Source organism: Rattus norvegicus, chromosome 2 (genome assembly GCF_021556685.1).
Source record: "Rattus norvegicus strain SHRSP/BbbUtx chromosome 2, alternate assembly SHRSP_T2T, whole genome shotgun sequence".
NCBI lineage: Eukaryota > Metazoa > Chordata > Mammalia > Rodentia > Muridae > Rattus > Rattus norvegicus.
Window position 1 is genome coordinate 199,672,267 of NC_141535.1, and position 25,834 is coordinate 199,698,100.

At 39.5% G+C, this 25,834-nt stretch overlaps 1 protein-coding gene across 7 annotated transcripts in view; it reads right to left on the reverse strand.

Annotated features, from left to right (window-relative positions):
• Ntng1 (netrin G1) overlaps positions 1 to 25,834 on the reverse strand; it is a 364,316-nt gene that overhangs the window by 75,276 nt on the left and 263,206 nt on the right. For all 7 annotated transcript variants that reach the window (NM_001106465.1, XM_087620415.1, XM_087620400.1 and 4 more), the window contains 1 exon segment: positions 20,632 to 20,804. In NM_001106465.1, the coding sequence (NP_001099935.1) occupies positions 20,632 to 20,804 (173 nt within the window).

Sequence of the window (25,834 nt, forward strand, 5' to 3'; positions counted from 1 at the left end):
TCTGCATCTCCATTATGAGTCTGCCAAGCACTATAATACTTAGACCTAATGCAGAATCCCAGCAGCCAGAGCATCTAAGTTCGAAGGATGGCTCCAACATCTAAATGCTTACTAAGGGGGGTCTTGGGCAAGTTCCTTATGATCTCAGTGCTCACTTAGTTTCCTATGTCTCTATTTGTGGTGATTATTAAATCAGTCGATAGGTGGAAATCATAAAGACCACTATTTCATAAGTAATATTCTTGCAAAAGTTACTCTAACCATCTTGGTTTACTTCTAGAGCAGCAATGTGGTAGACATTATTGATTGAATACTAGAGATTTACCTCTTGACAACAAGTTTATGGTTGCTATATTGGTGACAATGAGATGGGGATCCAGCAGTCCTGTGTGAGGGTTCTGCATTGCTACTATTAACTAGTAAGGTGATTTTTGGCCACTTCAAGCCCCGTCTAGAAAGGGGCCTATCATATCTACTTCAGTGGGTTGCTGTGAGAACGGAATAAGATAACCCTGAAGCATGTTTAACATCGGGTATGTATCCAGTAAGTCAGAACTGTTAATGGGTTGGCCAGACATGTTTCTCACAGGTAGGAATGGTAAGAATTGCTAAGCTTCTATTTTAACACTAATCTTCAAGCAACCGCCATTTGCTTAATTGAACTGATCACTGGACCTTTCTTTAAGACATCTATCATTGTAGCCTTTTAAATAAAGCTTTATTTTTCTGTACCCAGGTAAGAAGTGGGAGAATAAGAAATAAAAGATTCTTATAATGCATCGAAAACATTGGAGAGTGGAAAGACAGAAATTCCTTTTTGTCTGCACATGTAGAAGGCAGAGGTCCATGTTAGGTGTCTTCCTCTATTCCTTCGAATCATATTTTTTTAAGACAGGATTTGTCACTCACTGGGCAGGTTTGCCAATGAGCCTGTGTAATCTGGCTGTCTCGTCACTGCCCAAGTACTTGGTTTTACAAGTCTTTTGTGTGGGTACTGGGGATCCGAACTCAGATTCTCATGGTTGTGTTTGAACAAATGCCTTACCCACTGAGCCATGTCCTCCGTTCCTCAATGCTTGTAGTTCACAATACTTCAGCTTAATTACTGATCTCTGTTCAATCAAAATCGGAAAACTAAATTTCCATATTTCAACTCTCTCCTATGAACTGAATTTTAAGATGACTGTGATTTCTGCAAAAGGACAGCTAGACTCCAAGCCCAACACTTGAGTCAACTATCTTCACCGCAATGTGACATTGCCTTGGTACTGAATCTTTTTTCCCCCCTTCATTTTTGCAAATTCCCCACTGGGTGAGATTCGATGGCAGCATCATAATTTCAGTATCAATTGCAGAGACTCGGAGTTTCCTCATGATTGAAAACTCTTCTCTCATGCAAGGCACTGCTTGCCCGTTGCAATCCATCAAAGAGAATGGAAGTTAAGATAGCAGGGAGAGACTCTTCATGTGTTTTCAAACTTCCATGGAGGCAGAGGGCCATGCATAAATGCAAGGTGAGCTGCTCAGGGAGTTCCACCAGACACAATAATAAACAGGCGTGTACGGCAGCTTACTGCAGTGTTTGCTGCTGTAGAATGCTTCAGAAAGATGCAAAAGGGTTTCTGTTCCTCTGGCGCCTCGAGTGCAGGAGCGTCCAGTTCATTCCAAGTACATACACAGTGCCAACCATGACTATTCTGAGATTCTCTTTTCCTCATGAAGATGCTATTACCTAACACTGCATGCTTAGAATTCAGGCTCTTTTTCATTCTGTGTGTTGTAGTTTCTTGAAGTACTGCCAGATGAGTCATGCTTTATTCCATGTCTGTAAAAATGGTAATTGCTCAGAAAAGATTTTTTAAACTGCTCATTTGAATAAAGAGTTTTGAAATTGAATATATATCTGAGCACCAAGGGATGCCCATTAATTCATTTCAAAATGTTATTTTCTCCTAATGGCTCCTATTTTAATGTCGAAAGTTCCTTGCTTGGGGTTGTCTGTAGACAGCTGAGGAACTTAGAAAGCCCACTCTAGCCACTGGAAAGGCAGTGTGTTAAGCTGTGAGAAATGCTTTAAGAACTCAAGAAAATGATGCAAGATGGGCTAAGTGTCTTCAGGCTCCATACACCTGAACCAGAGGATCCGATCCCATTCTACAACGGCCACTGCAGTCATGAGTGATGGCGTGACCAAAACTGTGCTTGGGGCAATTGTCAAGGCAAATATTGGCAGCTTTCTTTTTCTTTGTGTGCCCCATGTAAAGTGGTAACTTTCGTGTACAGAACATTTTCTGCCTTTGAAGCTGAACTCATGAATGTTACGTTCCTTTGTTTTTCAGTACCCCTGATGTTGGCTGGTCTCACCGTGATCTCATAGTACCTTGTACAGACCTCCATGGTAGATTTTTATTTTCTGTGACTCAGCTGTGATGTTTCTCTGAGAGCACGGAGGGAGCAAGCCCACTGAATGTATGTTTCTCCCATATTGTCTCGGGACAAGGTATTATACAGTGAAGTTTCACTAAGTGCGAATGTATTGGTTCTGGGGATTGAACGTGTGCTTTCACACATGCTTGGTAAATGCTTGCCACAGGGATGTATTTACAGTCCTCTTTCTACTTTATGCTTGTGATACGGTCTCATTAAGTTGCTATCCTACAACCCTATCCATGCTCCAGAAGGACCTTTATGCTGTGATTCTCCTGCCTCAGTCTTCCAAATGGCTGAGATTAAAATTCTGTTAGGAAGAAGTCTTAAATAGACTTAAGAAGTTTTAAATGACAGATTCCTGTCACTATTTTGGCATCCATGAAACTCACTGGGTCAAGCCCAACTTGGTACTTAAGCAAAGAATTTGTCCGGCATTGAATATCTGGCCTATTTTCTTTCTAGTCTTTTGCTCATCTCTTTTCTTTTAATTCCTTTTTTGAGGCACTTACTTATATTTTTTTCTAAACTACCCATGGACAAATACAGGTTTTGTGGAACTTACAGGACAGAAAATTTAAGAATTCTCTTTAAGAATAAACATATAACCTTAAGGTTTAAAGCTACATATGAAATTGAACATTTTTTTTTATTTAGAAGAAGTCCAAGGATGGGCCAGAACTTGAGATTCCATCTCTGGAACAACCACAAAGATACTTCAGAAACATACAGATGTTGTACATAATAAAAATACATTAATAAAAAAAGGGGAGAGGAAACAACATAAGCTAATTCTCAAAAATATTGGTAAAAGTTTGAGATCTAAAAGGGATTTTAAGACATCGTCTATTCAGCCCTTCATTTCACAGACTGGCATAGGGAGCTGCAGACACCAAAGCTGGTCCCTTACATACTGTGCTAGAGCTTGTGACACCCAGTCCCTGTCTGAACAGTGTAAACTCATCCTGGGAGAGGCAAACACAGGTGTGGGGGATCTCTAGCGAGAAGCTCTGCAGTAGAAAGGACGATTTCAGCACTGATGCTTCTAGCATTAAAATGTTACTTCACTAAAGAAATGCACAGAACTAAACCAGAGAGGCATTATGTCACCGCTTGCAGCAAGAGAAAGAAGGCAGGAAGATGTTGGCAATTGTTCATCCCTTTCTCTTGCCACATATATTCTAATACTTCTTATAATGGAATTTTGCTGAGGACAGAGACAAGAACATAATAGAATGTTATAGCATAATATTTTCTTCATTTTTGACTAGCTCTTCCTCTATTAGGCAAATAGCTAAAGGGTATTTACATACTAAGCTTACATAAGTAACCATGGCAGAGATCTAAAAAAACGCCCAATCTGCAGAAGCAGATTAAGGTAGTGCTTAAGCTGTAAGTCCTTTGAGAATCAGTGACAGACAGGTTTGCAGCTTTTCGTCATGGAGAAGGCAACATAATAAGGATTCAGTGTACTTTAGAATGCAAGAAAAAAAATGACCACTGTTGGGATGGATGGTTTGAAAAACCCATCAAGTATGTGAGTAGATTGTCTCCCAGTCAGAATGTAGACATTGGGAACACTTAGTCCTAAAGGACCATAAATAAGGGGTCAGAAATTGCAAGAAAATATTCTGCAGTCCCTTTCATATTCCAGAGGAATTGCTTCAGGGTCCTCCAGTCTGTGTCACTAGTCCAAGCAGTTCTTGTTAGCAGGTGTGGGGGGTTATCTCCTAGGGACTCAACGTGAGGGAGATAAGGTTCACTTCACACAACAACACTATAGACTCATCATGGAAGTTATCCAAATTGAGAGTCAACGTCACCTTTCTGTCATAGACGTGCTCTGGGACTGAAATATACATGGCAGACATAACAGAGATGACATTAACCTTACTTCCTATATTAATGTATCTGACAAATGGGAAAATAAACTCATCAATGACGGGAAGCCTAGGAAAAGGGATCTCCTGAAAAACAGGGTGGCATTATGGTGTCATTGCTGCCTGAGGAAGAGGACTGGCGACCTGGATGCCCTCAAACTCTCCCCTCCCCTTTGGAAGAAGTGAGCATCTGGTAAGATGTGGATGTCAGGATGTTTCAGCCTGATGTTATTAACATGAAAGCCATTTAAATTTCCTGCTCCTGCACTTACAATGCAGACTTTGGGAGATTATCTGACGCCATGTGCAGGTTTAATTGCAGGAAAGAGGATACACTGGTCATAAGGTTTTGACTGGTCATAATGTTGTGGCACTTATTTTGTATTGTGGATAACAACATGGTGTTTGAGCACAGTTTATCTTTCCATATAGCCTTCTCCGTGGGGAAACTTTGCTGAGCCCGTGCTAGCTCCCAGTGAGAACACAATAATTATAGCAACTAAATTCAATGTAGTATGACCCAGCACTGTCTTATGTTTATAAGTTAATTTAATCTTTATGTCAACTCTATGAATAGTCAGACTAATTTTACAGGCGGGGAACATGTAAATAGAAGAGGGTGTGCCACTTGCCCAAGATTGACCCAGTCAAATGAGAAGAAAACTGAACTTTGAACTTAGAACTCGCCAAGTTCCAAATTCTAGACCATAACCACCATGATATTCAGTCATTCTACTTATTACAGACAGAAATCTCTTATTTACCATTCTCAAATTTAAACAGAAAATGTGAAAATGAAGACCTTTTCCCAAAGTACTCCTGAAACACAGCCTCACGTGATATAAAGTAATTTGGAGAGACAGCCAATAACCATGTATTGTCTCCTTTTCTTCCCCCAGTGAGAATAATTGTGTAAAATGCTTGATTGAGTAAGGCTGTTGATATTTTACCTTGGGTATTCTCAAAACATAATATATGTGCACTGTCTTACCATTCAAAATTCCTGAAAGTGTTACATTCAAAGCCATAACTCTTCTCATGAGCTTCAGATAAGGGCTGGGACTTACACGTGAACAGTTTCGAACTCTGCTTGTGGATTTAACTTTAGAAGGTTTCTGTATGCGTAGTTGGCCCTGCACATTTCACACCGTGGTGACTGAATAGAAAATCTCAGCTTCAAGGGCTGAGGTCAGAGGCTGGAAGTAGTCCACTATCTCGGGTGTTTCCGGAATGGTGCCCATAGAAGCCTGTGAAAACCAGCCTGACAGCATGCTGGTTCTAGATGCTTGCATGAGTAGTGAGTACCAAAGAGGCTCTTTTACTATTGGATTTCCTCCAAGATCTCAGATGGTCTTTCGCTGTGGGAGACTGAAGACTGTGGTGTTAGAGCTGATGGACTGTGTAGGCCACATATTCCAGAAGATCTAAGAAGATGGATGTGAAGCCAATCTAGCCATGCATGCTTTATAGGATTAGTTAGGATTACCAAGTCTATAAACACTTGAAAGGACCAAGAATAAAACACAGCCATGCTATTAAATAGCTAATGTTTCAGATCCCGTAGATAGACAGAGCTGAGTGTAAGTCTGGCTTTTTGACATGTAATATCTTAGGAAATCTGACTCATTCTCTGCACCTGTGTTCCCTCATATTTCGAAAGGGATAATAGTAGTTCAAAACGAATGGAGATATTGGGGGGAAATTTCAGCTTGTAATGTATCTAAAGCTTTTTTTTTCTAAAATTATTTTATTTATTTACATTTCAAATGTTATCCCTCTTCCCGGTCTCCCCTTCACAAATCTCCCATCCTAGCACTCCTCCTTTGCCTCTAAGAGGGTGCTCTCCCACACACACACACACACACTCACTCCTGCCTCACCCCTCTAGAATCCACCTCTCCTGGGGCAACAAGTCTCCACACAACCAAGGGTCTCCCCTCCCACTGATGCCAAATAAAGCCATTCTCTACTTGTATACTCTTTGTTGGTGGTTTAGACCCTGAGAACTCTGCAGGGGTCCTGATATTGTTGTTCTTCCTATGGGGTTTCAATCCCCTTGAGCTCCTTCAGTCCTTCCCCTAACTCTTTCATTGGGGTCCCCAGACTCAGTCAATTGTTGGCTGTGAGTATCTTCATCTGTCTTAGTCAGATGCTGGCAGAGCCTCTCAGAGGACAGCACTTCTTGGCATCATCAGTAGGGTTGGGGTTTGGTGTCTGCAGATGAGATGAATCCCAAGGTGGGGCAGTCTCTGGATAGCCTTTCCTTCAGTCTCTGCTTCATTTTTTGTCACTGCATTTCCTTTCAACAGGGACAATTCTGGGTTGAAAATTTTGAGATGGATGGATGGCCCCATCCCTCAACTGGGGGGCCATGCCTATCTACAGGAGATGGTCTCTTCGGGTTCTATCTCCCCTCTGTGGGTATTTAAACTAATGCCATTCCCATTGGGTCCTGGGAGCATCTCACATCCCTGGTGTCTGGGACTTTCTAGTGGTTCCTCACATTCCCCATCCCCCATTGTTACTTATTTCTATTCATTCTCCAAACCCTCTGGACTTTTCTCCTGTTTCTTCCTGTACTTGATCCTGCCACCCTTTCCCCTCTTCCCTCTCTCACCTAGGTCTCTCCCACCCTTTACCTCCTGTGACTATTTTGTTCCCCCTTCTAAGTTGGATTGAAGTATCCACACTTTGGCCTTCCTTCTTGTTAAGCTTCATATGGTCTGTGAATTGTATTCTGAGCTGTGAGCTAATATCCACTTATCAGAGAGTGCATACCATGTACTTTTGGGTTTGGATTACCTCACTCAGGATGTTATTTTCTAGTTCCATACATTTGCCTGCAAAATTCATGAAGTTGTGTTTTTTAATAGCTGAGGAGTAGTATTCTATTGTGTAAATGTACCACATTTTTTGTATCCATTCCTCTGTTAAGGGACATCTGGGTTGTTTCCAGCTTTGTCTTATGATAAATAAGGCTGCTATGACTATAGTGGAACATGTGTCCTTGTTATTTGTAGGAGCATCTTTTGGGTATAATTGGTATAGCTGGGTCTTCAGAAAGAACTATTTCAAATTTTCTGAGGAACCGCCAGATTAATTTCCAAAGTGGTTATACCAGCTTGCAATCCCATCTACAATGGAGGGGTGTTCCTCTTTTTCCACATCTTTGTCAACATCTGCTGTTCCCTGAGTTTTTGATCTTAACCATTCTGATTAGTACAAGGTAGAAACTCAGGGTCATTTTGATTTGAATTTTCTGATAACCAAAGATACTGAAAATTTCTTTAGATGCTTCTTGGTCATTTGAGATTTCACAGTTGAAAATTCTTTGTTTAGCTCACTACCCTATTTTTTAATTGGGTTACTTGGTTTCCTGGGGTCTAACTTCTTGAGTTCTTTGTATATTTTGGATATTAACCCTCTATAGAGTATAGCGCCGGTAAAGAATTTTTGCCAATCTTTAGGTTGCTGTTTTGTCCTAATGACAGTGTCCTTTGCCTTAAAGAAGCTTTCCAATCTCAAGAGATCCCACTTATCAATTGTTAATCCTTTTTTTTTATGAAGTTCGAAAGCCTAAGTAAGCATCAATAGCTGTTGTTTGGACATTTTTGTTAGAAATAGCCAAGCAGTTCCATTAAGCCCAGACATGCTATAACAGAGTGAGGTGAAAGAGAAAGAGAGGACTAGCTAGCTTTGCATAGGAGAGTTTAAGTAGGCTTTATTGATGAGTTAGCACACAGTCTTCAAGGCATAAGCAGAATTTCAGTCGAGAGAAGAGAAAGTACTCTTGGAGAAAGAAAAGTGAATGTTATGATCTATAAAGAGAGGTGGTAACGTTGGTCTGAACTCACTGAAAAGTCTGGAACTAGAATTGGCTCATGACTGCTAAGCTAGGAACTAAAATAAGATGGCAGACCTGATGCTAAAGAGGGGAAAACCCGAAAATCCAAAATCAAACACCAAAACAAAACAGTCTTGCAGAATTCTCATGGACAGAGCTGGGACATTATGAACAAATGCAGGAGGGAAGGGAGGTTTCAGGGGCAAGAAATAGCAGTCAGAGTTCTGTGAAGCCAGGAGACTTAGAGAAGAGCCTCTTGTTTGAATGGATGTCAAAGTGGAGCTCTATGCCCAGTGGAGACAGAGACAGCCACTCAAAGACCCAGAGAAGTAAACATGAAATGAATAGTCATTAAAAGGAAGAAAAACCTTGGTTTACATCTTCATCTCACCCCTACTACCTGTGCAAACAGGAATCACATGAATCATAACCATATGTTTCCATATTTGAAAATATAAAACCATTGCATCAATCTGATATGACCAGTGTGCATCTAGAAGGGACTAATGCATTTGAAGTGCTTAGGAAACTGACTGGCTAATGACGCACCAATGTGTACATCTGGGACTATAGAAACTGGTCAATGCAAATTTAATATCAGGGAAAATAATATAATAGTCATCAAATTACTTCCCATTACTCAGAAGAATAGGAAATATTGTATAACAATTCCAGTTGGGTATCTGAAAAGACAAATAATGTCAATTCAGATCAATTTAATTTTCCTTATTTGAAGGACATTAGAGAAAGGTAAGATATGAACTATAACTGAACTGATTATGCCTTTGTCTGTTTCCATGGCATTCTTTTAAGGCCAGGCTGCAAGAAATTCTTTAGACCATCATGGTCACAAGATTATTTTGTAGAAAGCTATTAAGTGTTCAACGAAATAAGTAAGTTTGACAAATACCGAGTCAAACAGTTTACTTTACGGCAGAGCTTCCTAGACATTTCTAATAATATCATGTGAATATGTAGAAATTAGTAAAACAAAGTTTTCTAATTCTTATTTTGCCATAGAATTTAAAAAGATGGTGTGTGTTTTTGTGTACAGTGTGTATAGGCAGGTATTCACATGTATAAATCTTGTATGTACCTGACGTGTTGCATGTGTAGCAGTCAGAAGGCAGCCTTTGGTGTCAGAAATTGCTTTGCACAACCTTGTCTAGCTCGCTAATGAGTCTCAACAGCACAGTTTCTCAACCGTCCTAATGCCATGAGCCTTTAATAGGTGCCTCATATTGTGACGATCCACAACCATAAAATTATTCTCTCTGCTACTTCATAACTATATTTTTCTATAGTTATGAATTACAATGTAATATCTCTGTGTTCTGATGATTTTGGAACAACTCCCTTGAAAGGGCTCTTTTGACTTTAGAGTGGCCATGACCCACAGGTTTCTCCACTTTCATGTCTTCATCTCTCAGCTCAGTGTAGGAGTGCTAGGATTAAAGATGTTCACTAACATATCTGGCTTTACATTGATTTTGTGGCTCCAAACTCTGGTGCTTAAACACTTTATATGTATAAAGTGCTTTATCCACTGACCCATCTCTCAAGCCTGTCGTAGAGTTTTACTAAGGGTAGAAGTGCACCATTTGAGAAGGAGATGAACAAACATTATATTTTGTTGGAGATAAGGCTTTCGCACAGGATTATTAAATTGCATTTAGAAAAACATCATGGGTAAGAAATGAGGACTGTTATTTAATATCTTTATTCATGATCTGAATAAGAGGAATCAAGAAAATAATGAGTAGGTATTATGTTGGACAGAGTTTCTCTCTACTTAAAAAATAAAAATAAAATTCAAAGAATATATAAGAATGTATCTTTTAAAAAGAAACAAACAAAGATCATTAGGGAGACAAGAAATGATGCCTTTTCTAGGAAATATAAGCTTTTTAGGAGAAAAGAAGAAGATCGTGGTGAACATGTATATGTCTTTAAAGGCAGTGAGTCTTAAAGATAATCACAATGAAAAGCAAAAACATCAGAGAAGATCGTACTTGGCATTGGCCAAGTTTATCATAGTAAAAGCAGAGAAGTAAGATCTATCTAGCAGACCTAGGTAATTTCAGATTCAAGTGTTGGTATTCCATTCACTTCTTTCCTGATGCTGTACATGCCATGGGCGAAAGGCTTTTAAGTTGCTCTAAAATGGGATAACTTCAGAGCTCAGGGACTCCCAGCAAGGTCCCAGTTTGAGTTGTTCCTCAATGGAGCTCCTAAGGGTGAGTGTTCTTGAAAAGGAGCTTAACACAAAGATCTCCTGCCTTTCTATCTCAACCCTGTGAAGGTATACAGAATCTGACACAGTCTTGCCCCCTTGTGATTCTAAGTATAAAGATTGTGAGTGATTGGTGGCATCTCTAGGCCACCAAGCTTGGTGTTGAAGGTTGCAGTCACTTCCTTTCCATTTTAATGACTTGAAGATTTTTATGGAGACATGACATCCTCCCCCAAACAATGAAATTGCAATAAGTTCTGGAGAACAAAATGAAATTCAAAGGATTTTTTTAAATAACATTACAAAATAAAGTAGAGATAATTAGGGACACAAGAAAGATGCCTCTTCTGTAAGATTTGGAGTTGAGAAGAGCTTGGTACTTGAGTTGAAGAATGATAGTAATAGACTTCTTAGACAGGCAACCAAGTATGAGATATGAAAACACTTTCACACGATGATAAGTCAAGTGTTAGGAAATTGTTAACCTGGAATAAATAAAACCAGGACAAATAGAGTTCTTATACTACTTAGAAAGAAAGAAAGGGTTGGGTTAAAAAGACTTTCAACACTGAAATTAAAAAAGAAATTACATTAATAAAGCTGCCCCACAGAGGACAAGGCTGTCTTATATAAAAGAATCTTAAAATTATTTTGTACACTTTGTGACAGGTGTTAGGCAAAGCATATCTTGTGAATTAGCTTCTTTTTATTGGATATTTTGTTTATTTATACATTCCCCTTCCTCCTGCTTCTGGGAGGGTACTCCATCACCCACCCACTCCTGCCACCCTACCCTGGCATTTCCCTATGCTGGGGCATCGAGACTTCCCAGAACCAAAGTCCTCACCTTCCATTGATGTCCCACAAGGTCATCCTCTGCTACATATGTGGCTGCAGCCATGGGTCCCTCCATGTGTACTCTGTGGTTGGTGGTTTAGTCCCTGGGAGCTCTAAAGTTCTGGTTGATTGATATTGTTGTTCTTCCTATGTGGTTGAAACCCCTTCAGCTCCTTCAGTCCTTTCATTAACTCCTCCATTGGGGACCCTGTTGATTGGCTGTGAGCATCTGCCTCTGTATTATTGAGTGTCTGGCAGAGTCTCTCAAGTGACAACCATATCAGGCTCCTGTCAGCAAGCACTTCTTGGCAACCACAATAGTATCTGGGTTTGCCGTCTGTGTATGGGATGGATTCCCCAGGTGGAGCAGTGTCTGCTCCACTCAGTGTCCCTGTGTTTCTTCCCTTAAGTGTCCCTGTATTTGTTCCCCTCTCTAAGAAAAACTGAAGCATCCACACTTTGGTGTTCCTTCATCTTGAGCTTCATATAGTCTGTGAATTTTACCTTGAGTATTCTGAGCTTTTGGGCAAATACCCACTTATCATTGAGTATATACCATGTGTTTAATTTGTGACTGGGTTACCTACTCAGGATGATATTTTCTAATTCCATCCATTTGCCTAAGAATTTCATGAAGTCATTGGTTTTAATAGCAGAGTGGTACTCCATTGTGTAGATGCACCACATTTTCTGTATCTATTTTTCTTTTGAAGGACATCTGGGTTCTTTCCAGATCCTGGCTATTATAAATAAGGTTGCTATGGACGTAGTAGAGCATGTGTTCTTTTTATATGTTGAAGCATCTTTTGGGTATATGCCCAGGAGTGATATAGCTGGGTCCTGAGGTAGCAGTATGTCCAGTTTCTGAGGAACTGCCAGACTGATTTCCAGAGTGATTGTCCCAGCTTGCAAACCCACCAACAATGGAGGAGTGTTCCTCTTTCTCCCCATCTTCTCCAGCATCTGCTATCACGTGAGTTTTTGACCTTAGCCATTCTTACTGGTGTGAGGTGGAATCTTAGGGTTGTTGTGATTTGTATTTCCCTGATGACTAAGGATGTTGAACATTTCTTTAGGTGCTTCTTGATCATTCAGTATTCCTCACATGAGAATTCTTTGTTTAGCTCTGTGTTCCATATTTTTAGTATGGTTATTATGTCTGGAGTGTAACTTCTTGAGTTTTTTTGTATATATTGGATATTAGTTCTCTATCAAATGTAAGATTGGTAAAGATCTTTTCCCAAGTGTTGGTTGCTGTTCTGTCCTATTGACAGTATCTTTTGCCTTACAAAAAGCTTTGCAATTTTATGAGATCCCAGTTGTTGATTGTTGATCTTCGAGCATAAGTCATTGGTCTTTTACTCAGGAAATTTTCCCCTGTGCACATTTGTTCAAGGCTCTTCCCCACTTTCTCTTCTATTAGTGTCAGTCTATCTGGCTTTATGTGGAGGTCTTTGATCCACTTGGACTTGAGTTTTGTACAAGGAGATAGAATGGATCCATTTACATTCTTCTACATGCTGAAATCCAGTTAAACTAGCACCATTTGTTGAACATGTTATCTTTTTTCCCACTGGATGGCTTTAGTTTCTTTGTCAAACATCAAGTAACCATAAGTGTGTAGGTTCATTTCTGGGTTTTTAATTCTATTCTATCAGTCTACCTGCCTGTCTATGTACCAATACCATGCAGTTTTTATCACGATTGCTCTGTAATACATCTTGAGGTCAGGGATGGTGATTCCCCAAGAAGTTCTTTTATTGTTGAGAATAGTTTTTGCTATCCTGAGGGGTTTTTTTGTTATTCCAAATGAATTTGCAAATTGCTCTTTCTAACTCTATGAAGAATTGAGTTGGAATTTTGATGGGGATTGCACTGAATCTGTAGATTGCCTTCAGCAAGATGGCAATTTTACTATATTAATTCTGCCAATCCATGAGAATGGGAGGTCTTTCCATCTTCTGAGATCTTCTTTGATTTTTTTCTTCAGAGACTTGAAGTTCTTGCCATACAGATCTTTCACTTGCTTGGTTAGAGTCACACCAAGTTATTTTACATTGTTTGTGACTATTGTGAAGGGTATCATTTCCCTATTTCTTTCTGAGCCTGTTTATCCTTTGAGTAGATGAAGGCTACTGATGTGTTTGAGTTAATTTTACACCCAGCCACTTTGCTGAAGTTATTTATCAGGTTTAGAAGTTCTCTGGTAGAAATTTTGGAGTCACTTAAGTATACTATCATATCATCTGCAAATAGTGATATTTTGACTTCTTCCTTTCCAATTTGTATCCTTTGACCTCCTTTTGTCGTCTAATTACTTTGGCTAGGATTTGAGTACTGTATTGAATAGTTAAAGAGAGAGTAGGCAGCTTTGTCAGGTCCTTGATTTTACTAGGATTGCTTCAAGTTTCTCTCCATTTAGTTTGATGTTAGCTACTGATTTGCTGTATATGGCTTTTACTATGTTTAGGTATGGGCCTTGAATTCCTGATCTTTGCAAACCTTTTATCATGAAAGGGTGTTGGATTTTGTCAAACGCTTTCTCAACATCTATTGCGATAATTACGTGGTTTTTTCTTTGAGTTTGTTTATAAAGTGGACTACTTTGTTGGGTTTCAGATCCATCCCTGCTTCCTTGGGATGAAGCCTATTTGATCATGATAGATGATCATTTTGATGTGTTCTTGGATTCAGTTTGTGAAAATTATATGGAATATTTTTGCAATGATATTCATAAGTGCAACTAGCCTGAATTTCTCTTCCTTTGTTGAGTCTTTGTGTGGTTTAGGTATGAACATAATTGTGGCTTCAAAGAAAGAATTGGGTAGTGTTCCTTTTGTCTCTATTTTGTACAATAGTCTGAAGAGTATTGGAATTAGGTCTTCTTGAAGGTCTGATAGAATTCTACACTAAACCCATCTGATCCTGTGGTGTTTTTGGTTGGGTAACTCTTAATGACTTATCTTTAAGGGTTATGGGAATGTTTAGAAGGTTTATCTGATCCTGATTTAACTTTGGTATCTAGTATCTGTCTAGAGAATTGTCCATTTTATCCAGATTTTCCAGTTTTGCTGAGTAGAAGCTTTTGTAATAGGATCTGATGACTTTTTGGATTTCCTCAGTTTCTGATATGTCTTCCTTTTCATTTCTGATTTTCTTAATTTGGTTACTGTGTCTATGCCCCATGGTTAGTCTGGCTAAGCGTTTATGTATCTTGTTGATTTTCTCAAAGAACCAACTCCTGGTTTTGTTGATTATTTGTACAGATCTCATTTTTTGAATATATATATATATATATATATATATATATATATATATATATATATATATAGGGTATTTCTTATTTACATTTCAAATGTTATTCCCTTTCCCAGTTTCCTGTACATAAGCCCCTTACCCCTCTCCCTCCCTTCTATAAGGATGTCACCTCCCTCTGCTTACTGCCTCCCTCCCCTAGTTCTTTTTGTTTCTACTTGGTTGATTTTAGCCCTGAGTTTGATTATTTCCTGCCACCTATTCCTCTTGGGTATATTTTCTTCTGTTTGTTTTATATCTTTCAGGAGTGCTTCAAGCTGTGAGTAGAGTGAGTATATGATCTCTCCAGTGTCTTTTTGGAGGCAGAGCTATGAGTTTTCCTCTTAGCACTGCTCCTCATTGTGTCCCATAAGTTTGGGTATGTTGTGCCTTCATTTACATTAAATCCTAAAAAGTCTTTAATTTCTTTATTTCTTCCTTGACCAAGTTATCATTGAGTAGAGCATTTTTCACCTTCCAATTTGTATGTAGTCTTTCTGTTGTTTTTGTTGTTATTGAAGATCAGCCTTAGTCCTTGGTGGTCTGATAGAATGCATAGGATTATTTCAATCTATTTGTATCTATTGAGGCCTGTTTTGTGACCGATATATGGTCAGTTTTGGAGGGGGTAGCATAAGGTATTGAGAAGAATGTATATTCTTTTGTTTTAGGATGAAATGTTCTATAGATAACTGTTAAATTCATTTGCTTCATAACATCTGTTAGTTTCACTGTGACTGTTTAGTTTCTGTTTCCATGATCTGTCCATTGACCAAAGTGAGGTTTTGAAGTCTCCCATTATTTTATGTGTGATGGAATGTGTGCTTTGAGCTTCAGTAAAGTTTCTTTTGCATTTGGAGCATAGATGGTCAGGATTGAGCATTCATCCTGGTAGATTTTTCTTCTGGTGAAATAAAAGTGTCCTTTGGTGGTATGACATGTCCTTCCTTATTCCATTTTTGATAACTTATTGTTGGAAGTCGATTATATTCTATATTAGAATGGCTACTCTAGCTTGTTTCATGGGACCATTAGTTTGGAAATTTTTTTCCAGCCTTTTACTTGGAGGTAGTGACTGTCTTTGTCACTGAGGTATGTCTACTGCATGCAGCAAAATGCTGGGTCCTCTTTATGTATCCAGTCTGTTAGTCTATGTCTTTTTATTGGGGAATTGATCCATTGATGTTAAAGAGCTATTAAGGAAAAGTAATTGTTTCTTCCTGTTCTTTTTGTTGCTAGAGGTGGGATTATGTTTGTGTGTCTCTCTTCTTTTGGTTTTGTAGCAAGATTACTTTCTTGCTTTTTCTAGGGTGTAATTTCCCTCCTTCTGTTGCATTTTTCTATCTATTATTCTTTGTGGGGCAGGATTTGTGGAAAGATATTGTATAAATTTGGTTTTGTCATTGAATATCTTAGTTTTTCCGTCTATGGTAATTGAGAACTTTGCTGAATATAGTAGCTTGTGGTGGCATTTGTGTTCTGTTAGGGTCTGTATCACATCTGCCCAGGATCTTCTGGCTTTCATAGTCTCTGATGAGAAGTCTGGTATAATTCTGATAGGTCTGACTTTATATGTTACTTGACCATTTTCCCTTACTGTTTTTAATATTCTTTCTTTGTACATTCACTGATTTGATTATTATGTGACAGGGGGAATTTCTTTTTTGGTCCGGTCTATTTGGAGTTCTGCAGGTGTCTTGTATGTTCATGAGCATCTCTTTATTTAGGTTAGAGAAGTTTTCTTCTATAATTTTGTTGAAGATATTTACTGGCCATTTAGGTCAGGAATCTTTGCTCTCTTCTATACCTATTATCCTTGGGTTTTATCTTTTCATTGTGTCCTGGATTTCCTGGATGTTTTGGGTTAGGAGCTTTTTGCATTTTGCATTTTTTGACTGTTGTATCAATGTTTAGTATGGTATCTTCTACACCTGAGATTCTCTCTTCTAGCTCTTGTATTCTGTTGGTGATGCTTGTGTCTATGACTCCTGATCTCTTTCCTTGGTTATCTATCTCCAGGATTGTCTCCCTTTGTGCTTTCTTTATTGTTTCTATTTCCATTTTTAGATCCTGGATGGTTTGGGTTTTATTCTATTTCTTCACCTGTTTGGTTGTGTTTTCCTGTAATTCTTTAAGGGATTTTTGTGTTTCCTCTTTAAGGGCTTCCACCTGTTTACCTGCGTTTCCTGCATTTCTTGAAGGGAGTTATTTATGTCCTTCTTAATGTCATCATCATGAGTTGTGATTTTAAATCTGAATCATGCTTTTCTGGTGTGTTGGGTTATCCACGATTTGCTGTACTGGGAGAACTCGGTTCTTATGATGCCAAGTAGCCTTGGTTTCTGTTTGTTAGGTTCTTGCACTTGTCTCTCATCATCTGGTTATCTCTGGTGTTAGTTGGTTTTAATGTCTCTGACTGGAGCCTGTTTCTTCTGTGAGCCTGTGAGCCTGTGAGCCTGTGAACTTAGGAGTGACAGCACTCCTAGGAGAACAGACTTCTCCAGGTGGGATTTGTGAATTAGGTTCTTAAAGGTCTTAAAATTCCTGTTAGGAAAGTACTGTTATCTTTTATTTATTTATTTTCTTTTGGTAAGGCAAAGGACACTGTCAATAGGAAAAAACAGCATCCAACAGATACGGAAAAGATCTTTACCAATCCTACATCCAATAGAGGGCTAATATCCAATATATAAGAAGGTAGTTAGACTCCAGAGAACCAAATAATTCTATTAAAAATTGGATACAGAGCTAAACAAAGAATTCTCATGTGAGGAATACTGAATGATCAAGAAGCACCTAAAGAAATGTTCAACATCCTTAGTCATCAGGGAAATGCAAATCACAACAACCCTGAGATTCTACCTCACACCAGTCAGAATGGCTAAGGTCAAAAACTCAGGTGACAGCTGTAGAGGATGTGGAGAAATAGGAACACTCCTCCATTGTTGGTGGGTTTGCAAGCTGGGACAATCACTCTGGAAATCAGTCTGGCAGTTCCTCAGAAAACTGGACATATTGCTACCTCAGGACCCAGCTATATCACTCCTGGGCATATACCCAAAAGATGCTTCAACATATAAAAAGAACACATGCTCTACTATGTTCATAGCAGCCTTATTTATAATAGCCAGGACCTGGAAAGAACCCAGATGTCCTTCAAAAGAAAAATAGATACAGAAAATGTGATACATTTACACAATGGTATAGTGCTCAGCTATTAAAAGCAGTGACTTCATGAAATTCTTAGGCAAATGGATGGAATTAGAAAACATCATCCTGAGTAGGTAACCCAGTCACAAAAGAAACACATGGTATGCACTCAATGATAAGTATATATTTGCCCAAAAGCTTGGAATACCCAAAGTAAAATTCACAGGCGATATGAAACTCAAGATGAAGGAAGACCAAAGTGTGGATGCTTCTGTTCTTTTTAGAAGGGGTAAGATAACACTTAAGGGAAGAAATACTGGGAGGAAAAAGTAGAGCAGAGACTGAAGGAAAGGCCATCTAGAGACTACTCTCCCTTGGGGATCCATCCCATATGCAGACACCAAACCTAGACACTGTTGTGGATGCCAAGAAGTGCTTGCTGACAGAACCTGATAAAGCTGTCACCTTAGAGACTCTGCTAGACCCTTATAAATACAGAGGTAGATGCTCACAGCCAACCATTGGACTGAGGATGGGTTCCCTAATGGATTAGTTAATAAAAGGACTGAAGGAGCTGAAGGGGTTTACAACCCCATAGGAAGAACAACAATATTAACCAACCAGAACCCCCCAGAGTTCCTAGGGACTAAATCATCAACCAAAGAGTACACATGGAGGTACCCGTGGCTATGGCTGCATGTGTATGGCATTGTCTGCCATCAATAGGAAGAGAAGCTCTTGGTCCTGTGAAGGCTTGTTTCCCAGTGTAGGGGAGTGCCTTGATGTTGAGGTTTGAGTGGATGGGTGGGAGGAGTAGCATCCTCATAGAAGCAGGGGAGGGTGGATGGGAGAGGGGGGAACTGGGAAAGGTCATAACTTTGAAATGTAAATACATAATATATGCAATAAAAAACTTAAAAATAAAGGAACTGTTATCTTTTCCAACCACTAAAATGGGAAACAGGATGTTGGTGAGGATAGATTATTAGAAAATAGAGGAATGCGGACTTGATATTGCAACACACTGCCAAATTGGAAAAGGGTTCATTTCCATTTGGGGGTATTTTAATCCCAGCCTGAATTGTTAGAGAATGTGTTGATTTCAAGGCTTTTCTGAATCATTTTAAAGTCTTCCATCAAGTTTTTGCTGTATTGATGCCTGGAACATTGTATTGATTCCTTAGCCATTGGGTCCATAAGTCATTTTTTAGCTTGGACACAGTTGTGAAGAATTGCAGAAGTCCTTACAAGGCCAGTCAAATCAGGAGAGATGATATCTAATCAATTAGGGAAAGACAAAGGAGATTATGGTAACTTGGCCAGGACTAACTTGGTGGCATTTAATATGCAAGGGTTAAGGGAGTAAAATGCTCATTTCGGGAAGGGGCTTCTCAGAAACAAAGTCTTGCTAGAGAAAATATTCAGAAAATCCAATTATTTGAGGGAGAATTAGTAGAACAGGTAGAACAACGCCGTGTTAGGGTGAAACCGATGTTTTAAATAGTAGCTTAACTGTTGCCCTTCTCTTGACCTTGGCAAGTCTTGACCTCAGACATGAATCAGATGCTAGAAAGTATGTGTGTGCTTGGCTGTCCTTCCTAGTCTCCCATTTAAGGATCATCAGAACCTGGAGGTGATATGTGGACCATTACCACTTAGGGAAAGCTTTAAAGTAAGTTTGACAACTGTGATGACAGGAATTCTTAGGTAGCCAGACACCTGAGATAATCTCAGGAAATCCCTTCCAAAGTTGTGAGTTCATGGCTTCCATGAACATGGCATGTTCTTCCTGAAAAAAAGAATCAATGTCTTTGCTGAAAAGAGCTTTAATATATTAATTTTAGTAGCAAGAAGTCAGTTTCTCCTTTACACAGAGTGAAACTGAACATTCTTACAAAGGAATTCATTTTTAACCTCTGGGAGGACTCTTTTCTGCTTCATAGAAATTTATCATGATTTCAATGCCCCCACACTTCGTAGCTTGTTACCTGGTCCATTACTCCGACATGTAACTTGATAAAGCTCAGGTTCTTGTGATATTGGTTTTCAGCGCTGGCTTCTCCCAGCTGCTGCTTTGAAGTACCAGATAACATTCTTAGCCTTGCATGGAGCCTATGGCTTGCTGTTCAACTTCTCATTTGTCCTGTGGCTCTTCTGACTTCTTGCTGTGCAGTTCTATGGTAATCTTGCCCTTTCTCTGCTTTTTAAAGAGGCCAAACCTTAAGCTTTTCCAGGTGGCTAATCAGTCCATCCTCAGAATTGTGTAGATTATTCAGGAAATCGTTCTTTTACTCCTTAAGCATGTCAAATTTGGCCTTTACATATGCAAGATATCACTGGGCTATGCACATGAGTCTTAGTGGGTCCTGTGAACAAAGATACTGTCTGTGCTCTTTCACAAGCAGACAAAAGCCTGTTTTCTTCATGTGACACCCTGAGGATTACAGTCGTGCTTTATATCCAAAGGCATCCACTGCTCAGAGAATCCAGAGCAGGCACAACTCAATGGCTGGCATTTGGTAAAGCCGGGTTTCTCACTGGGCAACATTGTGGGCCACCTAGAACTGGAAGGACCAAGCATCTTTTGGGAGAACCGTCAATAGCCAAAGATTTCTGGAACTTGTTTCTGGGTAGTCAGTATTAAGAGTTTTCAAGGCCTGTGTTATTGTAATAGGATATTAACTTGGGAGAGGAAAAAAAAGTCACCTCCTGTCTCACCTACTTAGAACAAAATTGCTTCTGTTATTTTAAAGAACTATTTTGCAACACATTTAATGGGAAGGTTAGAGGACTGAATCTAACAGGCGATTAGAGTGCTAACACATGCTTACAAATGGCAAAATCAGGAATAAATCTTATTCTGTGTTTTGAAAAGGAAAGAGGCAAAGTCACAATTGAAAGTGGAACCCAGACAGAATCGACTCAGCATGCACAGAAGGTGTTGGTAATGGAGCAATGCTACTCACAGGTGTTAGCGGTGCCTTTGGGGATGGGGAGGTATGAGCCTGGACTCCACGGTCGGCCCTGGTAATTCTTCTTGCACTTCCCACAGTCTGGACCTGTAGTGTTGTGCTCGCACTCACATGTCAGTTTGCTGTTGTCATACACACACATGGTGGCATGCAGGTTGCACTTGCACCTAGGCAGAGGAGAGACCAAGAGTGCACTTCAGTCAAGTTGGTTTTAGCAGTCTACCTACAGAAGTGTCACGTGGAGCTCTCAAACCACACAGCATTTTTATGCTTTACAGAAATAAGTAGCAAAACCTGGAGACCTGCAGGCTTAGCCATAAGGAGCTATGAAACGAAGGCCTTTTGGAGAAAAGACCGTTGACATGTGCTCATCTGCAGGCTACATTCTGAGGAAGCCTAATACTAGTCCAGTCTACATGGCCTTAAGCTCTCCTAAACAGCCATTCAACATATTGTCTCCAGTGGATGGTTCATGGGTGACATCAAAAGTTTGATAATGTCATGAGTTTCTTTGGCATTAAAGAAAGATGTTGTCTTTCTTCATATCATTAAGGCGAATCTCATTTGTTGAAAAATGTGACAACCATTGAAACAACTTGCTACTCAGTATTTTTCTAAGAACTTGAAAGCTTATGATCAGGGTTTCTCATTCTTGCACTAAATAATCCCAGGAACTTTTGCATTAAGTCTTCCCCTGCCTCCAGGGGAGGTAAGGCAGCAATCTTTACACTTCCCATGCACAACGTGTATCAACCTATACGGCAATTCCATGGTCTCTCAGAAACAGACCAACTGGGCAGTAATCCTAGAAAATACAAAATAAAGAAACAAATATGTTGGTGACAGTGATTTGAGGCCACTAACTGTGGCTTATAGAGAGAAATGACAAACTAGGAGCAACAATGGAACACATGACTTCCTAACTCACTTCCATATTCAAAGTCTTTGACTGAAATTGTGAAGGCCAACTTGCTATTTGTCAAGGCAGCAGGTAGAAAATTGTCTCACATCCTTTTTAGGCCACATCCTCCTGGGGGAAAAAAACCTACCTTGACAGAATGACCATGAATAGGAATGTACCCACACAGAACAGAATGACCATGAATAGAGATATGTGCCCACACAGAGAGGACCAGGGATAAAATACCAACATACGTCAGACTTGGAAACTGAAATGTCACCTGCATGTAGGTGTGTTAAAATGAGAATCTTCTGTGAACTAGGTAAGAATAGCCAGGTCCAAGTTTCATAAAGACAAATACTGTGGTGTTTTGTGTATTTTCTTTGGAGGAAGACGTCATAAACTAGAAAAAAATAGAACATATTTTTAATGGGTGGAAAACTGAATTGTTGAACTACTGATGCTGGTTCTACTGTATCTACATAGCAATGGCTATTCTCTCTTGAGTCAAATGGGCTCCTATTCACTACAAAGAAGAAAGTGAATGGCTCTGACAGTGACCTAGAGATCCTTGGCTTTCTTCTAAGAAGGTGTACCTCTGGACGCAATAGCCATTCAGTCAAATCTCTCTGGGAAGACCAAGCCTTGGTTTTCTTTTTTTTTTATTCCAGAGCTGGGGACTGAACCCAGGGCCTTGCGCTTGCTAGGCAAACACTCTACCACTGAGTTAAATCCCCAAGAAGCCTTGGTTTTCTAATGGCTCTTCCATAATGAATAATACTCCTAGCTACATCTCCCTCTGTGTACTTACTTATGATAAGGTAGAAGAGTGGTCACATTAAAATAATAGGAATCCAACTTAAATATATAAGTAGCATTTTTTCCACCATCTGCCTAAAAGGAAAGAAGGAAGTAATTCATTTAAATAGTGTTTAGTTGTGAACCAGGCCCTAGAACAATCTCTGATAGGCAGGCAGCTACATGTGCTAGTGTATTTTATTAAAAGACCTTGTTCCTTCCTGACATTAGCACCTTTATTTATGGATGTGTTTGTACATATGGAGGATGTTTGAAACCCAAGTGTGAGAAGCACCAGCTCCCATTGATTTAACATCCTATCTGGTGCTAAAAATTTCAAATGAGGACATGACCAATGTGACCCCAAAGAATACACTTGTTTCATGTTTGGAGACTGAGAATGCAAATAGTCAGTATGAACTGGATTATATATCTTGCAACTTTTAATATGTGCATACTCATAAATGTTCTTTGAGGTCCAGGCAATTTCTATTCTAAAGACATTATGTTAGCTGGAAAAAATATTCTTTGAATAACAAAAAGGAGGTGAAAGGAGGAAAGATAGATTGTTGCTACAATTTTTCTCAAATTTCTTGCAGTAAAAGATTCATTCTTACTTGTCTAAAGCTTGTCATTGAAGGTGCAACTCAGTACATAATCCTTAACGAAGATTCATACAGATCTCCAGCATTAATTTGTTATTAATTAAGTTACTTCCACGTATCGGTTTGTTTAATCGTTATTTAAGGTTCTTTGTATTTTTCCAAGTTATTAACTCAGTCCCTTTTATCATCTGGATAGAGTAGTATCCACTGTGTACCTGAGCCCTTCCAGCTACTTTTTTGTCTTAGTTGGGGGTTTCTGTTGCTGTGATAAAATACCATGACCAAAAACAACTTAGAGCAAAGCGTTTATCTTACAGTATATAAGTCCATCATTCAGGGATCTTAAGGCTAAGCAGGGAAGAAACTGAGTGGCGAGAGCTGAAGCAGGAGCCATAGAAGATCACTGCTTACGAGCAGTATGCTCTCCTTCAGTTTGCCTTCTTTTTTACACTCCTGGGTTACTTGTTCTGGAGTGGCACCACTGACAGTGATCTAGGCCCTCCCACAACAACTGTTACTCAAGAAAATGGCCCCCATACTTGCTGACAAGCCAGTTTTATGGAAGCATTTTCTCAATTGGGATTCCTTCTTTCCCAATAACTCTAGCTTGTGTCAGGTTGACGATAGCAATACACAACGACAACGACAACGAGGAGGAGGACGACGACGACAACAACAACAACAAAACAAATCCCAGGCAGGACACTGCTTCACTCTTCTTTTTGACTTTCATGCACTTGTATCTTTTTTAACTCTCCTCTTTCTCACTCCTTCCAAGGGGCAAGCGTCTCCTGTTAGAATCATCTGTATCTTCTCTGTGGGAAATCCAATAGATATTCTCACTTGCTTTAGCTTCCTCAGATGTGTTGACTGTGGAATCCTTTCACTTGCTAGCTATCCCTACTGGATGTCTGAGCTCAATTACAGGACACTGTTTACTATCTAGTCTCTGCACAGGCTGTTCTTTTTGGCTTCTATCTTAACATTGTCAGCCCTGGACACTCTTTTTCCTTCACTTTCTTCTGTTGTCCTAAAGTTTCTTCAGTTATAGACATTTTATAACCAACTTCTTGTTCTCATCAACCCTCAAATGCAAAAATTACCCTCAAAATATGAAGAAAATGTAAGGAGACTTGAATTCTCTGTGCTACAATGGTCCACAAAGAAGCCTCTCCTATTATCAGCAGATAACAATATGTGATCGATGTGTTGATAATACCTGCATCTGTAGCTGTATCACAGGTCTCTCCCACTGGTCTTGAATGTATTTATCAAAAATGCCCTGTGGACATAGTTGAAAGGAGCCAAACCAAACTTCTGGTCTTTCTTCCCCTACTTACATCCATTTCTGAGTTTTCTGTCCCAGGAATTATTATCTGGGTCAACTGGACCTCCTTTACCTCAGTTTACCTAGAATGGTTTGTCCCTGGCACTTTCATGTACCATCTAACTGCTCATCACTCCAGATCATGCTCAATCCTCAGATGCCTGTTCCTTTGGCATCTCGTCATCCATAGTTTTAGCAGAGATTAGGTCCTTGATAGTGACTGTCAGTGTGACTTAGTCTTTTACAATAACTTCTAAACAAAAAGTGAATACTGTAGTTATACTTCTCTTTGTACAACACCAATTCTTAGTTTCAATCAGTCTTTTACTCAAATACCTTTGGCTCATTCCCAACTTAGAACTATTGTAAGATTGTATATTAGTATCAGGATAGGGTCTAAGCCCTATGGTATGCCTTCAAACCCCCCTGCAGTTTACCTCTCTTTTTCTTTTCTCACTTTCCTGTTAAAACTCCTAACTCCATTCTTGCTTCTTTGAACTCTACATGTCAGGTACTACTACAAATTATTTATTCTTGCTTCGACATTTTATTCCCCATCCCACCCTCTTTCACCTTCATAACTCTTCCATTTGGAAGTGAATTTTGAAAGCTCAGTGCCTGGTTCTTACCTGATATTCAAACACCAATTGTCAGTCAATTAAACGCACTTCCCACCATGTAGAATGTTGATCTTCAGCACATCTACATGAAGCTCATGTCTTTGCAATAGATTCAGGCTGTTTCAGTTGTTTTCCTGATATTGCCCCTACTGAGAGGCAACAGTCATGTCTGCCTATTTATTGCAACAAACTCAGCATGTAGCAAGGTGTTTGACACATTATAGGTACCCAAATGGTATTAGATGTTTAAGCAAGTGACTAGAAATTAAGGAGACCCTATGAAGGGAGAAACTTCATGTGCATATCATACTGTGTCTAGCATAGCAATGGACTGATAGCAGAGTTAGTAAGCATTAGAGCAGACCAAACACTCTATGACGTATGCTAAAAATAGTCACATGACTTGCTATTAGTTTTCACAAATATCACCCCTTATTTGGCAAAGAGAATTCTATCAAATTGGTGAGATCTTATAAACCCAATTTAATTTTATTTTTTTTATTTCTTTTTTTTTCTTTTTTCTTTTTTTTTTTTATTAACTTGAGTATTTCTTATATACATTTCGAGTGTTATTCCCTTTCCCGGTTTCCGGGCAAACATCCCCCCTCCCCCCTCCCCTTCCTTATGGGTGTTCCCCTCCCAACCCTCCCCCCATTGCCGCCCTCCCCCCATAGACTAGTTCACTGGGGGTTCAGTCTTAGCAGGACCCAGGGCTTCCCCTTCCACTGGTGCTCTTACTAGGATATTCATTGCTACCTATGGGGTCAGAGTCCAGGGTCAGTCCATGTATAGTCTTTAGGTAGTGGCTTAGTCCCTGGAAGCTCTGGTTGCTTGGCATTGTTGTACTTTTGGGGTTTCGAGCCCCTTCAAGCTCTTCCAGTTCTTTCTCTGATTCCTTCAACGGGGGACCTATTCTCAGTTCAGTGGTTTGCTGCTGGCATTCGCC